Raw genomic sequence first — 16,143 nt, 5'->3', positions numbered from 1 at the left:
TCTAGGGCAAAGGGGAAGTAAGGGGAGGGACTGGAAGGAGAGGAGGGAGGGGAAACTGCAGTCAGGATGTAATATAAGAAAGAATAAATAAAGAAAAAACACACGGACTTGTTAGCTATACTAGAGCAATCAAGATGGAAGGTTGCTAGGTTTCCAGAGTGGTGTGGCAATGGCACCAGGCTTACCAAGGAGGAAGGGCAGCCCAGAACCAACTGGCTGTGTGCTCTTAGTCAAGATATTATTGTCTCTGTGCCACCAGAAATACCCATTCTCACCTCTTGCTCCACTTCAGACAAAAAAGACTTCTAACTCATCAGCTCGCTTTCAACAAAGACCATTTGTTCTCAATTACCTGTGCAAGGTAACCGTTCCATTCCAGCTCCTCCTCCCTGTACTTGGTGGTTTGTATACTGTGGGGGCAGAAACTCAACTGCTGAAACTTGTCTTTGGTATGGAAAATACCTCTACTCACAACATAGCTTCAGAACAGGTAGATAAACAAGGACAGTTCCCAGTTGTCACAATCTATAGAGAACTTTACAGGGGCAGCAATGCTGCCTTACAATCCTAAGGAGAAGGGTCACACTCGAAAATGCCAACAGCATTCACTACTTTTGAGAGATACTGGTTGAGGGCTGGGGTAGACAAGATTCATTTTAATTAATTAACTTATTTATTTATTTATTGAAACAGTGTCTTACTCGGTAGCCCAGACTGGTCTAGAAAGCAAATAACCCAGGCTACTCTGTAACTAGCAGCAATCCTCCTTGGCTCAGTGTCCCAAATGTTGTTGCTAAAGATGTGAACTATTATACCCACAAAGCTTTTCCATTATTATTATTGTTGTCGTTGTTGTTGTTGAGACAGGGTCTTACTATATAGCCCTGGCTGGCCTTGTCCTCAGAGATTTTCCTGCTTCTCCTCCCAAGAGACAAAATACCAAGATATCCCACAGATCCTTATAAATACTTATGATGTAATTAACTAAATGTAAAAATAATGCTCAGCCCTGGCTACATACAGTAAGATAGGTGGCTGGTCAGCACCGGCCTGAGCTGTACAGTTTGCCAGTTTCTTATCTCCAGCATCACTTGCACATGATCCTGCTTCTTTGAAAATCTGCTGTTCAGAATGAGCTTGTTTCTGCCCTTCAGACACTATGGACCAAGGCCACAGTGGCTGTGTCTAACAAGGTACAGTCCTAGTGGGCTTACCTGCTTCCGATAGGGTGTGATGACACCTATGTCCTTAGAAGACACTTGACTGGACACATTCCGGGCCAACAGGCAGCAGTAGCGCATGACCTGGACAGCCTCAGCTGGGCTGAACCACGATGGGCTTCTCCCTTCACGCGCCTCGTTTCCCTGAGTTAGTGAGAGGATACAGTATCACTTACCCAGTAATGTTTATCAAGTAGGCTATGGGTTTGGTTTACAGCTTATGTTAACTAGGTTCCCACATTACGTGAGGATTGTACATATGTCTACCTGTGAGACACTGAAAGTCCCTGCCCAGAGTCGGCTCTAACTGGTAATAAAGCTGCTGGTGGCCAATGGCTGGGCAGAGAGACAGAGGCAGGACTTTGAGGTTCACAGGCAAGAACTCTAGGGAAGAGGAGAATCGCCATTGCTGGGGAGGAAAAGGTACTGGTTTGAGGAGTGTAGGACAGAGAAACAAAGACATTGCCAAGATGGCAGAGTCAGGGGTGGGGCCACGAGGGCTGCAGACCTGGGTTTGTGGCGACCAGGATGGAAAATAGGTTTTAGTAAGTAATATTCAGGAATACCGGAGGGAGGAAGAGTGTGTTAACAGCAGGGAGGTTTCAAAGTAGTCAGTCATTGTGTTGCTTAAGACACATTAAATACAAGGCTGTGTGTGTGTTGTCTTTCATTCATGAATCCATAACGTTTGGGTGGGTAGCAAGAAGTGCAAGCACAGCCACAGGGAGGTCAGCCACACCTCAACTATGAATACATGACTACAGAAAGGAACATCCCTACTCCCTTACAGTACATATAATCTAGCAGGACAATTATTAAATAATTTGGAAATTAGGACCATCTTTTTTTTTCTTTAATTAGAAATTTTATTTACCCCCTTTCCTGGTTTCCCCTCCAGAAACCTGCTATTATCTTTCCCTGCTTCTATGAGGGTGCTCCCCCACCCACCCACCACTCCTTTCCCACTCTCTCCCACCTCCCTGCCTGACATTCCCCTACACTGGGGCTAGGACCATCTTTTTAAATAAAGCTTTTTCTCCTTCAGACAGGGTCTTGGTACACAGCCCTGGCTGGGCTGGGACTTAACTACATAGAACAGAATGCCCCTGGCCTGAGTGCTGGGATTAAAGGCATGAGCCATCATACCTGGCTAACAAAACATGTTTTGGGGCAGGGTTTCACCATGTAGCCAAAGCTGGCCTGAAATTTGTTATGTAGATCAGGTTGGCCTCAAATAGAAATTCAATTGTCTCTGTCTCCTAAGTGTTAGGATTAAAGGCCTATGCCACTATGCCTACCCTAGAAGCATATATACACCATACCAGTATTAAGGACTGACTGCACAAATCTACCATTTCCAGGCCAGGAGTAGTGACACATTCCTTTAATCCCAGCACTTGGGAGGCATGAACACATGGACCTCATATATGGTAAAATGATGGTTAAAAAGGTCTTTATTTTATTTCATGGCCTTGCTTTGCCTGCATGTGTGTGTGTGCCATGTCTGTGTCTGGTGCCCTCAGAGTACAGAGAGGGCTGGGGTTACAGATAGTTGTGAGCTGCTATGTGGATGCTGGAAATCAAACCCAGGTCCTCTGGAAGAAAGCACTGCTCTTAAACCTCTAAACCATCTCTCCAGTCCTCAAATTAAAGCTTTAAAAAAAAAGATTTATTTTTATTTTTACTTGTCTGTATATTATGTGTAGGTGCCCATGGAGGCCAGAAGAGGGAGTTGATCTCCTGGAACTGGTGTGACGGGTGGCTATGAAATTCCTAATATAGATGCTGGGAACCACATTCCACTCCTTCACAAGGGCAGGAAGTACTCCTAACCACTGGGCATCACTCCAGTCCTACACTAATGCTTTCTGTGCTGAAAGGACATACCCAGTAAAACCGGTCAGTACAGGTAAGGACCAAGCAGTGCGTCTCTGAAGAAGCCTGGGAGTAAAAGCTGACTGTACAGCAGTCCTGCTGGCAATCTCGGAACTGGGGGCGGAGACAGCAGGCTCCTGGGAGCTTACAGGCCAACCAGCATAGACAAACCAGCATGTTTCAGTCAGGTGTGGTGGCATATATCTTTAATCCCACACGTGTTTAATCCCAGCACTTGGGTAGCAGAAAATATGAGTCTCTATGACTGAGGCCAGCTGGTGGACACATTGAGTTGCAGGCTAGCCAGAGCTAAATAGTGAGACTGTTTCAAAACAAACAAACAAACAAACAAACAAACAAACAAACAAACATGTTTAAAAAACAAAGGAAGTAAATTCTGACATGCTATGACATGGATAAGCCTTGAGGGCATTATGATGATGAATGTGACTGCATGATCCCCTAACGAGGTCTACAGAGTGGTCAAATTCATAGGGGCTTCCAGAGGCAGGGCCAGTGGGGAAGTAAGAGTTTTAATTTTGCAAGGATGGGAAGGTTCTGGAGATTGTTGGCTAAGAAACACAAATACACTCAAAGGTACTGAACTTCACACTTAATGGTTAGCACAGTGAAGTCCGTGATGTGTGCCTCACCAGGATCTTACACGTGTGCAAAGCTGGCACGGTGATGCACACCTGTAACCCCTCACTTGATCTCATGTGAAGTCAGCTGGCTACTACTGAGAGAGAATATGTCTCAGAAAACACGACAAAACAAAAAAGTAAATACCAAAGCTATACTAAGTTTTGAAAAATTATTAATTTTATGTGCATTGGTGTGAGGGTGTCAGACTCTGGAACTCACAACAGAGAGTTGTGAGCTACCATGTGGGTACTGGGAATTGAACCAGGATCCTCTGGAAGAACAGCGACTGCTCTTAACTGCTGAGCCACCCTCTCCAGCCCAAGCTACAATAATTACTTTTCAGAATAGTGTTTTAAGAGATATATAATTCATCCTTTTGTTACCTATGACCCTTATAAGTATCTTAAATATTAATGAGAAAAAAAGCTTACAGCAAAACTTAAAAAGATATTTTACACACGTGCACCATACATGTGCCTGGTGCCCTCTGAGGTCATAGAGAGTCATCCGATGTTTTGGAATTGGTTACAGATGATTGTGAGCTGCCATGTGGGTGTTTGGGATTAAACTCAGACCCCCTGCACGAGGAACAACTATTCTAAAACCACCAAGCCAACTTTCCAACTCTCCATTTCTATTTTATTGTTTAAGACAAGATCTCACTATGTAGTCCTGACTGGCCTGGAACTCGTAAGAAATCTTCCTGCCTCTGCCTCCTGAGTGTTGAGATTGAAGGTGGCACCACCACACTGGGCTTCAGAATTTTTAAGCTGATGAGAAAAAAATCAGTAGCAAATATAAGGAAAATGTGGAAACAATAGAAAGAAAGGTAAAGAAAAAACAAAACCCAACAAAGAGAGAGCTGATTTGACTAAACTGGATTAAATATGACATCCAGGTGCTTTTAAGAAAAACCCAAAATAAAATACAATGAACGGGCAGACATGGAGACAAAGCACTTTAATCACAGCACTCGGGAGACAGAAGCAGGTGGAGCTCTGTGAGCTTAAGGCCAGTCTGCTCTACAGAGTGAGTTACGCCCAGACAGACAGACTTCCACGGTGAGACCCTTGTCTCAAACCAATCAAACAAAAACACAAACTACAATGAATAAAAATGGAGTTCAAAGCCACCCTCTGCAATGGGTTACAAAGACCCTTTCCCAAAACACCCAAAGCAAACAAAAGGCCCTAACAAAAAAAGAAATGAGGGTCAGACATAGTGGTGTACAACTTTAGTCATGGCACCCAGGAGGTGGAGCCAGGAATATCTCAGCGAGATCAAAGCCAGTTCTTTCCAGGCCAGCCAGAGAGCCTCGTAGGGATACTCTATCCAAAGAGATACCAACCAGCCCGCCCGCCCGCCCGCCCACCCACCCACCCACCCACCCACCCACCAACCAACAAGAACCAAACAACCGAACCAACCAGCCAACCAAGCAAAATGAAAGCAAAACCAAACAAAAAACCCCTAACCTGTTAATTAGGCCTTAAGAAAAGTACTTTTTTGTCAGATATGGTAGCTCAAGTCTATAATCAAAACATTTGGAAGGTGGAGCAGGAGAATGCAACATTCAAAGTCAATTTTGGCTACACATACACACACACTACACACACACTACACACACACACACTACACACACACACACACACACACACACACACACACACACACTCTTTGTCTTTGTGGTATTGAAGACTGATCCCAGGATCTTATACATGCTAGGCAAGATTTCTCCTAACAAGCTGCATATTTTACATAAAATGCATACTGGAAACTTTAATTTACTTTAACTTTGTAGTATGTTTTGTAACATACCAAGTCTAATGATTAGTTTTTGACAATATTAAAAATTGAATTTAGAGCTATAGTCATTTCTTCAATAAAACATTTTGAACTGTCAGTAAAACTGTTGTCATAAAAGCCTGTGCTGATTTTTGTTTTGTTTTTGTTTTTAAAGCCAAGGTTTCTTCTTCTCTGTGTATCTCTGTCAGCCCCGAAATTCACTCTGTAGATCAGGCTGGTCTTGAACTCAGAAATCTGTGTGCCTCTGCCTCCTGAGTGCTGGACTTGAAGGTGTGCGCACCGTCTGACACACCTGTGGTGATTTTCTTTAATTAGACTATATTAAATATATATGTTAATTTGGGAAGAACTGACATCTCTAAGACCTTGAACTTCTATTTGTGATCACGCCTTCATGTGCTCAAGCAAAGCTTTATGCCTTTGCTGCACAGGAGCACTGGCCGTGCCCCACGCTAGCGCACACTGGCATCTCCCTTCCTCTCACACTGCCGTTTGTCTTTCCTGATGCACTACAGGCTCCTGAGGATGGGCCGGGTTCCCAGACCCTGAGGAGGGTCTCCTGGGGAAGGAGCTCACCAGGGCTGGTTAAGTACTGACCAACAGCCTTAGAGAGGGTGCCCCAGAGACACCAGCACACACTTCTTCAAAGACACTTCTAACAGGTTCAGACACCTCTTTTCTAAAGGTTTAGAGAGAAAATGAGGCAGAGAATGTGTACGGAAAACCTGGCTGTGGGAGAAAAGGGCGATTTGACACCCATCTTCCCGTCTGGGTGTGACACCATTCTGGAACATAACACAAGTCCTCTCCTTTTGAGAGGATGAATATAAAACCTGATTTCTGGTTCTGATAACTAAATTTGTAATACAAACTGCTTTAGTGATATGTGCAATTTACTTTAGCTGGTGAGCATCTACACCCCATTCTGTGAGATCCTGCAGGAAGGAGACTTCTCATTCCCTGACCTCTGGATCTGGGGGTTCAGTGCTTGGCTGGCTGGTTCTCATGGGCTCTCAACAGACTCTGATCCTGATGGTGGGGCCAGTACTGTTGGGACATTAAACCTTGCAAGGTGCCTTACATCTCAGTCTTTCTTTTTCTACTACAAGACTTATCTTCATTTTTCATTATGTGTCTCTGTATCTGTATAGTAATGCAAGTGCTCATGGAGGCTAAAGCCATCAGACCTAGAGCTGGAGTTAAAGCTGGTTGTATGCCACCTGGTAGGAGTGTTGGGAATTTAACAGGGGTCTGCAAGAGGGAGACACACCCCTAACCACTGAGCCATTCCTCCAGACTTCTAATCCACGGTTTTAGCTATTGGACACTGGCCTGTGTCTCCTCTCAGAACCCAGTATTTGTCTAATGTAAGCATCAAAGGATACTGGCCTAAAACAACCACTCAAGTCCTTTCTGTATGCAATCTCTGACAGGAGAGCTCAGCGGCAGCCCCTTCTTGATGCTTTACACCTGTCTTCCCCACCTCAGGCTCATAGGGAATGCTCGGCTAATAATACAGTGCAGACCGGGACACACGACCTTGAGAATCACATGAGATGCTTTGAGCCAAGCTGCCTCTTCTTCCCTTCCCTTCTTGCCTCACCTCATGCAAGAAGTACTCAGCAGCCACGGCAGACTTACCCTCACTCCATGGAAGATGAGAGGGAAGCCTTTTCTGGGCAGCTTCTCCCAGCCCAGCAATGAAGTCACTACTTTGGGATCTGCACAGACCTCAAGCTCCCTGTGGTAGAACAGGCGCGAGGGCAGTGCCAGCAGAGCCGAGTGGGACCTGTAGTTCTTCACGAGCTTTGTGACCTGTGGGGAAGAGGCAGGCAGAGGCTACACAGAGTCAGTCATCCAGTTCCCATCCACCTCGTGCCCCTGTTGTCCCTGCAAAGCATATTTGAAACTAACCAGCTTAATGCTGACTCCATGGGGTAACCTCCTGCTCCTGCCTGGTTCTCACTATTAACTTGAAATCTGATGCCAAGCCAAGTTTCTCAGATGACTTTGAATCTCAAGGAGGGATAAAGGCCTCTTTTGTGAGTCATCTTAGTCCTGACTGTCGAGTGTCTCTGAGTGGATGCCTTTAAATGAAGCCCTGTACAGCTCTGACTTAGTGCTGGAGGCAGTAAGAGCTGTTGTGATAGTCCCTGCTCTTTGGTTATGGGGACAGCACCAATATGAGGAAAATGGTTTTCACTTCCAACTGCTTGGGGAGTTGGTGCAATACAAGCCCCTGCACTTGTTCCTGGCTGTGACGGTCAAATGTCACTGTCAACTTGAGAAGACTCGGGATCACTGAGGAAACAGCTCTGGGTGACTGCTGACGGTTTCTAAAGAGGTTAAGATAGAACAACCTTTGAATATGGATGGCACACTCATGGCGGAAGTCCTGAACTAAATGAAAAGGAACATGGAGGAAGCCGGATGGGCACCAGTATTCATGCCTTTCTCTACTTCCTTAGGACAGATGCTTCATGCCACCATGCCTTCTCTGCCATGTCATATTATCTCCTCAAATGTTAGCCCAAACAAAGCCTTTCCCTGTGAAAATACCTGACAGTTGTCCTCTAGGCAATTCTGTTCAAGCAACTGAAGTATAATAGCAATTATCCTGGAAAAATGCCCACTAGCCTTAGGGCACTAACTATATCTTACTCCAAAAAGAAGAATGTGACCCCCTGTGAAGAGTCATACCAGCTCAGAATAGTACAGAGAACAAGGGAAGGAAGAGGAAGCCATTTCTTTTTCAACAAAGAAACTGTATGTCCCAGAGTGCACAGGCGATGGGTGAGGATGTTGTCTCCTATGCTGTGCTTCTCAGACATCCTCTCTGAGCCAACGGACACCATGCTGCGCCTCATCCTGGGGCACCCATGTGACTCCTTTGTAGTTTGAATAAGCTTTTCCTTTTCCACCCGTGCAGTGGTCTAGTCTGATGTTTCCTTGAGCTCTTACTTATGCCCAGAAACTGTGCTCAATGCACAAGCAGCAGAATACAGGGAACATTCCCCACAGGATGCAGGGCCAGGCCTTCTCTTCCTTTACATCAAGTTACATGCCATTTCCTGCCTTCCTACATTCATAAAATAAGGTGGATTTAACTTCTTTCACTGTCTTGAATCCCAATCTCCCCAGCATCTGTGGTAAAGCTGCTTGGCATCCTCTGATCCAGGCCATGAGTCCTGTTTGCCACCCTCCCAGGTATCTGTGGACCACTCTGCTGAGCATGCTTCCTAAGGTGAGGAGAGCTAGGAGCAAGGTGTGTGTGTGTGGAGGTTGGAATGCATCTAGTTCTGTGCAGAGGTCTCTGCTCACATATTTGACTCATGGGCAAGGGAAGGTAGGTGAGCAGTGTGGCAGAGGCCCTGCTGGCCTGGCCTCAGCACTGTCTGCTCCAGTAAATTTCTGCTCTTTTTCTATTTGTGTGACAAAGCAGAGTTTGGAACTCACCAGCAGTGGGTTGTATGCACCACAAGCACCAAAGGCATTTTCATCTCTCAGGTACGCTGGTCTGGACATCAGCCTCTCCAACATGGACACATTCAACCCATAGGCCATGGCCAGCCTAGACTTGATGACTGGGCCAAGTTGCATGGGGTCTCCAGCAAGCACGATCTGTAGCAGATACCAGGATGCTGGTTAGTGGGCAGCGGACAGGCTCAGGTCCCATAAAAGTAGGATAGCTTTGGGAATGGACAGGAGGTGTTTCTGAATAGGTTTGGGGGTGGGACTGTGTACTCTGGTTATGTGGAATGAGCTGGGAGGCTGCGAGACCACGGTGGACACAGCTAGACTTGGCTATGGCCTAGACAGAGAGAAGTGGGAGAGATGACTGGATGGGTTTGAGACTCAGGCTCCTCCATGAAGCAGTCACTGCCAGCTGTTATCAGTCCTGACACAGCAGTCAGTGGAGTGAGTGAAAGCCTCAGGGATACAGCCTGTATGCTGGAATTTTCTGCTGTACCTGGCCTTAGAAACTACCCTTGGCTTTTTCCCCAGAAGGCTTCATACATACTGACCACTAAGTATTCTAATTAGATCGATCCTTCTTCCATCCTTAGTCCCTCAAAGGGTACTTGTTTCATAGAGTCTAGTGACTGAAGGGAGGGACGCCAGGTAACCTCTCAGCTGGGGTACAGAGAGAAACTCTCTAAGATAATAATCCTGCCACTGAACAAAGCACCACATAGCAGCTCAGATGGGGATCTTCGAGGAACACACAATGTTGGAGGGGCCAGGGGTCTGAGGGAGAAGCTCTGAGAAGTGTAACGGAAGGACAGTCAGACCCTAGCAGGGCATGAGGCTGTCCTCTCCTCTCTACCATGGAGGGAACACCCAAACTAGACACTTCAGCTGTTGACTCTGCATTGTGTCCCCTGCCTGCCCCGTGACTACACTGGCTCTTAGCTTCTGTTCACACACGAGTCAACAGTAGTAAGCAAGGCTCTTCCCAGATTCCCAGGGGCCTACCCCTGAGGCTTGACCCCTCGAAGGCTGTGACTGTCACCAAGAGAAAACAGCGAGAGAGAAAGACAGATCTTACCTGGCCATTGATGTCTGAAATCAGTCCCAGTGGGATAAGGCATTCTGGCTCACTTGCCTGCCCGGCCTCGTCCACAAACACGTGTGTGAAGTAGCCAACTCTAGAGTCAGAAATGTCCATGGTGATTCCATCACACTGCTTAGCAACCGCTTCCTAATGTATGGGCAACGCTCTCTTCTGGGGTGTTCAGAGCATAGTGGAACTCTCCAAGGAAGGCAGCGTATAGGTACCCCATGACTGGGTCACAGAAGCTGTAGGTCTGCTAAGGCATTCACATGAATCCCTACCAGGGCTGGTGTTCTGGGAGCAGGGGATGGTGGGAAGGTGCTCTGGACAAAGCCTGAGAGCGTCCTGGTAGCTTAGGGCATCCCTCGCCCTTGCTTAGACCTGTGCCCTCCCAGTCCAGCAGCCCCATGTGGCTCTACTCTGCATAAGAAAATGTAAACTGTCTCATTAATGATTTCATACACAATAAAATGACAGTATGGTGCCCGCAAGATAGCTCGGAGTGGAAGGCCACACTACCAGGCCTGACTGAAATTCCCTCCCTGGGACCATACACAGTGGAAGGAGAAAACAAAGTCCCTCAAGGTATCTTCTGACCTTTATTTATACTTATGTACATTCAAAATAAAATAAGAATGTTAAAAATATTTTATTGGGGTTGGGGATTTAGCTCAGTGGTAGAGCACTTGCCTAGGAAGCGCAAGGCCCTGGGTTCGGTTCCCAGCTCCGAAAAAAAGAACCAAAAAAAATATTTTATTATATTCCTACTTTAAAAACAAATAAAATGGGTAACTAAAGAATATGAAATAATTTGCAACCTGCCTGTGGCTATCTGCACTTGGCTCTCTCAGCTCTCAGAGGCCTAGAGCTTAGGCCAGAAAATGAGGCACCTGTGGCTGTCATCCTTGCAGATGGGGCGACTCTGCTCCGAGCTGCAAAGCTGTCTGTTCTCAGGATCTCGAAAGCTGGGGTGTACCCTCAGGGACCCTTGCTCCCCCTCCATTCTTAGGCTGCCCTGCCCTACCCCCTCTTCTTGCAGCCTCCCTTATTCACTTCTAGGTACTGCTATGACGCTTGCTCCTGGGACATGTTCCTGGGAACTTCTCTCTGGTCCCTAGACCCCCGCAGCCCCTTAACTCCAGCACCATCATGCTCCATCTTCATGAGGAGCTACCGCCTGTGGGCACCTGAGCTGCTCCACCCCTCCACCCAGGACTAATCTCACAGAACTCGGCTCTTTCCTAAGTGGCCTGCCCACCACTGATCCTTTAAGCCACTTGGTTCGGTGAACTTCTAACCCTGGGAGGTAGGTCTCTTCTCATAGCACCTGTCTCCTCTTGCTTACCAGGCCCCCAACCTGAGGTCTCCTCTGAGCTCCTCAGGGCTCTCTCTCTCTCTCTTTTTTTTTTTTTTTTTTTTTTGGTTCTTTTTTTCGGAGCTGGGGACCAAACCCAGGGCCTTGCGCTTCTTAGGCAAGCGCTCTACCACTGAGCTAAATCCCCAGCCCCTCCTCAGGGCTCTCTTACACAGGATCTTTACATGCTGCCAGCCCACTTGCTTGTCCATGCTACTGCTGAGCCCTTTGAATCTCTTGGGTCTCATCAGAAAAGATGTTCCCACTGCCTTGTCACTCTTACACAGCGGCTGACACCTCCCTCCACCACTCAGTCCCCATCTGGTCAACCTCTTCTGATGTCAGTGTGTGAGGATGCAAACTGTCTGGTGACTCTATCCTTAACCAACACGGTCACCTGGTGCTCACCTCACTCCTATCTGGTAAAACAGTCCTGCGCTGCTGCACGTGGTGATGATGATCCTGAAGCGCGAGGCTCTCCAGATGTCTTCTCCATCTCTGCAGTATGGTTTGATGGCTTCAATGATAGTCTGGGGCAAAGAGCTCAGAGTTAGAAGCATCTCCTTAAAGCGGACAAAACAGCAAGGCTGGGAGGAGTTCCACAAAGTAACGTTGCTCGGTTGCTGCTTCTCAGTGATGATGAATCCTTCAATAAGAATGGTCCACGTTTACAGACTCTGAGAGCAAGAATAGTCCACACTACAGCATACCATATCCCTTCACATCTGCCCAGAAAAGCACAATATATGTAATAGGCTGAATACAATTGAGTACGCTTAATATATATTTTCTAGTCACAACTTCTTTTTTGAGCAGTATTTTATTCAAAAGCAAACTGGAATCCTGTAATTTTCCAAAAGGGATAGCTGTAATCAAATCAATAAAACAACTGAAAAGGAACTAGAATACAGTTGAAGAATTAAGTGAAAGCATAGCATCAAAATTTAACTGACTGGGAATGTCCACAAAAGTATTGTTAATTCAGAGACAGGGTGAGAACATAATAAAATATTCAAGAATAGGAGCCCACCATGTAGCCAAGCTGTACCACAAGACAAAGCAGTCTTCCCAGACGACGTTTATGAGGGTTTGCTGTCTACCCAGCTACTGCCTCCTGCTCAAACCTGCACACTCTGTACTCTCCATGGGAGGATTCTAGGTGCCCACCCCATGCTTGGGGCTCACCTCTTCAAATCTGCAGGTGGCGTTCACCCGGACCATGGCAGCTGGCTTTAGCACCTTGCTCTCGTGAAGTCGCAAACACACAAGGTCAGCAGCACTGTTGGAGGGAGCGCAGACCAAAATCCGACTGTCCGGCAAAGCATAGTGTACCTTCATTAAGAAATCAGAGAGGGGGTCTTAGCCATTACTGCCACAGAGTGGAAACCTGAGACTATGTCTAACTTATAGATTCCTTTACTGGGAATGAGGGGAGGGGCAGGTTTGGATGCTAATCCCTGAGCATCTCTACAACATCAAAGTGACCACTCTGCCTCACTACCCACAGATGTAGTGATGGAGATGTGCAGAGAATGCAGGGCTATCCAAAGCCTTGTGTGTGTATACTCAGTTCCGCTACCCATAACCCTCCAGACACCTCCACAGACATCTCCATAGATAACACCAAGCTGTACCAATATCACAAGCCCAGCTTGCAATATGGCACAAAACACTCATGGTGTGCTTGCTAATCCAGAATGACACTGTAGTACCACATACACAGTACCATCACAGATTTAATGTACTGGTACCTATAGAAGGAGACGCCAACACCTGCTGCAGAGTGGTGGCTTCAGTCGCTGTCCAGGCACCTTCATCAGTAAAGCTTCACAATGGAACCAAAGGTTTACTACTCTAGAAACGAGGTTTCTTCTTACACTTATAAACTTAATCCTAGCACATAAATACACAATGTTTTAAGTTAACTCTTTCCCACGTGCTTTACTCATGTCTCTGAAGCAGAAACTGATACTTTTCCAGACACAAGCACTTAAGCACAGCACAGCACTACTGTCCTTACCTGCAGAACAGCCTCAATTATTGTCACAGTCTTCCCAGTTCCAGGAGGTCCAAAAAGGATATACGGGAGGGGCCTGCAGTCGCCACTCAGGATCCTCCTCACTGCCAGCTTCTGGTTTTCATTGAGCACTGGGTTGAAGAACTCCTTATCTCTTGCTCTCGGGATCTGAATTTCATCCACTGCATTTGAAGTGGGAAGACAGCCTAGTCAGAGGCACAGAGCTTGCAGGACAGATGCCATGAAGGTCAACCAGAACGTGACAATGCCAACAGCCTTCAGTGTGACAGAGATCATGTTCCAGAAACATCTGACTGCGGTTTTTGAGGCAAAGTTAGGAAAAGTAACTTAGCTTTCTAATAGGGGAAAAGGCACTCATAGCTCCAGCATCGCCTAAAACATCACATGCAGGGTTGTTTATGTATGTGAGTCCATGCAGCTGTCCTCAGACACACCAGGAGAGGGCATCAGACTCCATTACACATGCTTGTGAGCCACCATGTGGTTGCTGGGAATTGAACTCAGGACCTCTGGAAGAGCAGTCGGGGCTCTAACCGCTGATCCCTCTCTCCAGTCACCATGCAGGACAAAAGCTGTGCGTGTCAGTGGAGCCTTCGCATGCCCTTGGCCCTGGTTACTGCCCCGCCCAGTCCCCACCACTGCACTCCTGCTGGTCCCCCCCCACCCCCTCACCTGCCGTCTGCTTTCACGTCACTGGCTTCTGTGCCCGGGCTTTCCCTCCCCAATACCCCTTCGCTCGTTCTCACAGTAAGCACCCTTTCTATCTTTATGACGTATATCCCCACACACATACATGTCTAATATTTAAGATTCGCATGTGAGAGAAGATCACTTGGTACTTGTCTTTCCGAGCCTAGGAAACTGTTAATAATTTGCTTTCTACAATTTTCCTGAAAAGGGTCACAATTTCATTTTTTGTCTTATTAAAATTCCACTGTGTATATGTATTACACTTTATCTATTCATCTGCTGGAGGACATCTGGGTGGGCTCCATGTCTTAGCAACCATGATTAGTTTAACAATGAGTATGAACTGCAAGCATTTTTTGTACACTGATGTGGACTTCTTTGGTTATATATCTAATAGTATAGCTGGACAATATAGCATTTCTTCTAGTCTTAGTTTTTTGAAAAGGATCTATTTGATGTGTGTGTATCTGCATGTCTGTCTATATACCGCATGCATGCCCGGTGACTACAGAGGCCAGAACAGGGTGTCAGATCCACTGGAAGTAATATACAGAGGGTTGTGAGCTCCCATGTGGGTGCCAGGAACGGAACGTGGGTCTCCGGGATGACTGAGCCATCTCCCCAGCCCCTACTCTTAGTTTTTATTTTTGAAACTTCAGGACAGATTTACTACCAAATATGGACTCTTCATCAGCATTGTTTGTCTGCCTTCTTGATGTTAGCCTCTCTGACTGGGGTAAGATACAATTTTGAATAGCTTTCATTTGTATTTCTCTGGTGGCTAAGGACATTGAAAACCTTTTAAAATGTTTACTCGGTATTTGTGTTTGTCAGTTAAAGGTGTTGATGCGGGACAGGCGTGCTGGCCTCTGCCTGTGGCTATGTGAGGCACCACTTGAGTCCATAAACTTAAGACACCAGCCTAGGTGTCTTTGCAAGACTCTGACTAAAATATTAAAAGTATAGAACTTGGGGCTGGGGATTTAGCTCAGTGGTAGAGCGCTTACCTAGGAAGCGCAAGGCCCTGGGTTCAGTCCCCAGCTCCGAAAAAAAGAACCAAAAAAAAAAAAAAAGTATAGAACTTAAGAGCACACATAACAAGAATAATACACAATCTTTTTTTCTAAAGTATTGAATCTAAACTATCAAGACATCCCTCGGGACCAAGCAGATGGGTCCTCTCAGCCTTCTCTGTGGACAATGTGCTGTCCACGGCTGCGTCTCCAATACAGGGAGCGTCTCAGGGCACCCTTCTTTCAGGTACAGGTGTCTTCACTCTTCCTCTCTGAGCTCATTATACACAAGTATACCACTCACTAGTCTCTGCAGTAGAGGCCGTCTTCTCTGGCTGGTCTGTGGTACTCAGGTGCCTTTCCTTTGTTGTGTTTTTAGTTTGGTCCTTCACTGTTTTCTTGTTCTGGAAATGATCATGAACAAAGCAGTTATAACATCAGCTTTGTGTACAAAAGCTTACTTTAAAGAACAGTGCACACACCTACCAACAGCATTCTGCTGTCACATTTAACAATTCTGTCGTCCCCCCCCCATGCCCCCCTCCCCCCGAGCTGAGGACCGAACCCAGGGCCTTGCACTTGTTAGGCAAGCGCTCTACCACTGAGCTAAATCCCCAACCTTAACAATTCTTTGAACAGGTCAGGTCTACCCCTTGAAACATAATTCAAACATCAGACAGTTAAAAACCTGCCCAAAAGTTTATGTTTCTCCTTCAGCTCTTTGAAAAGTAAATATAAACTGAGTCTCATCATGACAAAATTGAAACAAAGAGGATAAGTTTTATTTGATTAATATACACTCCACCTCTTCCAAGGTTGGCCTAAGCAGTAAAGGCTGACAATACAGCCTAGAGCTTAGCTCTGATAGACAACCTGGGGAAGCCCTCTCCTGAGGGCACCAAGACCTCTGCTATAGAACATCTCCATGCCTTCCTGAGAACACAAAG

The 16,143-nt window shown here is 46.3% G+C and overlaps 1 protein-coding gene across 4 annotated transcripts in view; it reads right to left on the bottom strand.

Annotated features, from left to right (window-relative positions):
• Mov10l1 (Mov10 like RNA helicase 1) overlaps window positions 1–16,143 on the bottom strand; it is a 65,300-nt gene that overhangs the window by 8,402 nt on the left and 40,755 nt on the right. For 2 of the 4 annotated variants that reach the window (XM_017595286.3, XM_017595285.3), the window contains exons 16-23: window positions 15,501–15,600; window positions 13,476–13,654; window positions 12,641–12,787; window positions 11,864–11,985; window positions 10,096–10,195; window positions 9,003–9,167; window positions 7,188–7,385; window positions 1,215–1,364 (exon numbers count right to left, since the gene is read on the bottom strand). In XM_017595286.3, coding sequence (XP_017450775.3) covers window positions 1,215–1,364; window positions 7,188–7,385; window positions 9,003–9,167; window positions 10,096–10,195; window positions 11,864–11,985; window positions 12,641–12,787; window positions 13,476–13,654; window positions 15,501–15,600 — 1,161 coding nt within the window. The remainder of the gene's footprint in view (window positions 1–1,214; window positions 1,365–7,187; window positions 7,386–9,002; window positions 9,168–10,095; window positions 10,196–11,863; window positions 11,986–12,640; window positions 12,788–13,475; window positions 13,655–15,500; window positions 15,601–16,143) is intronic. The other 2 variants (XM_006242249.5, NM_001427488.1) reach the window with 1 other exon arrangement.

Source organism: Rattus norvegicus, chromosome 7, assembly GCF_036323735.1.
Source record: "Rattus norvegicus strain BN/NHsdMcwi chromosome 7, GRCr8, whole genome shotgun sequence".
In the NCBI taxonomy this organism is placed as follows: Eukaryota; Metazoa; Chordata; class Mammalia; order Rodentia; family Muridae; genus Rattus; species Rattus norvegicus.
The sequence above is the reverse complement of the archived record's forward strand: the minus strand, read 5'-3'. Positions and strand labels throughout refer to the sequence as shown.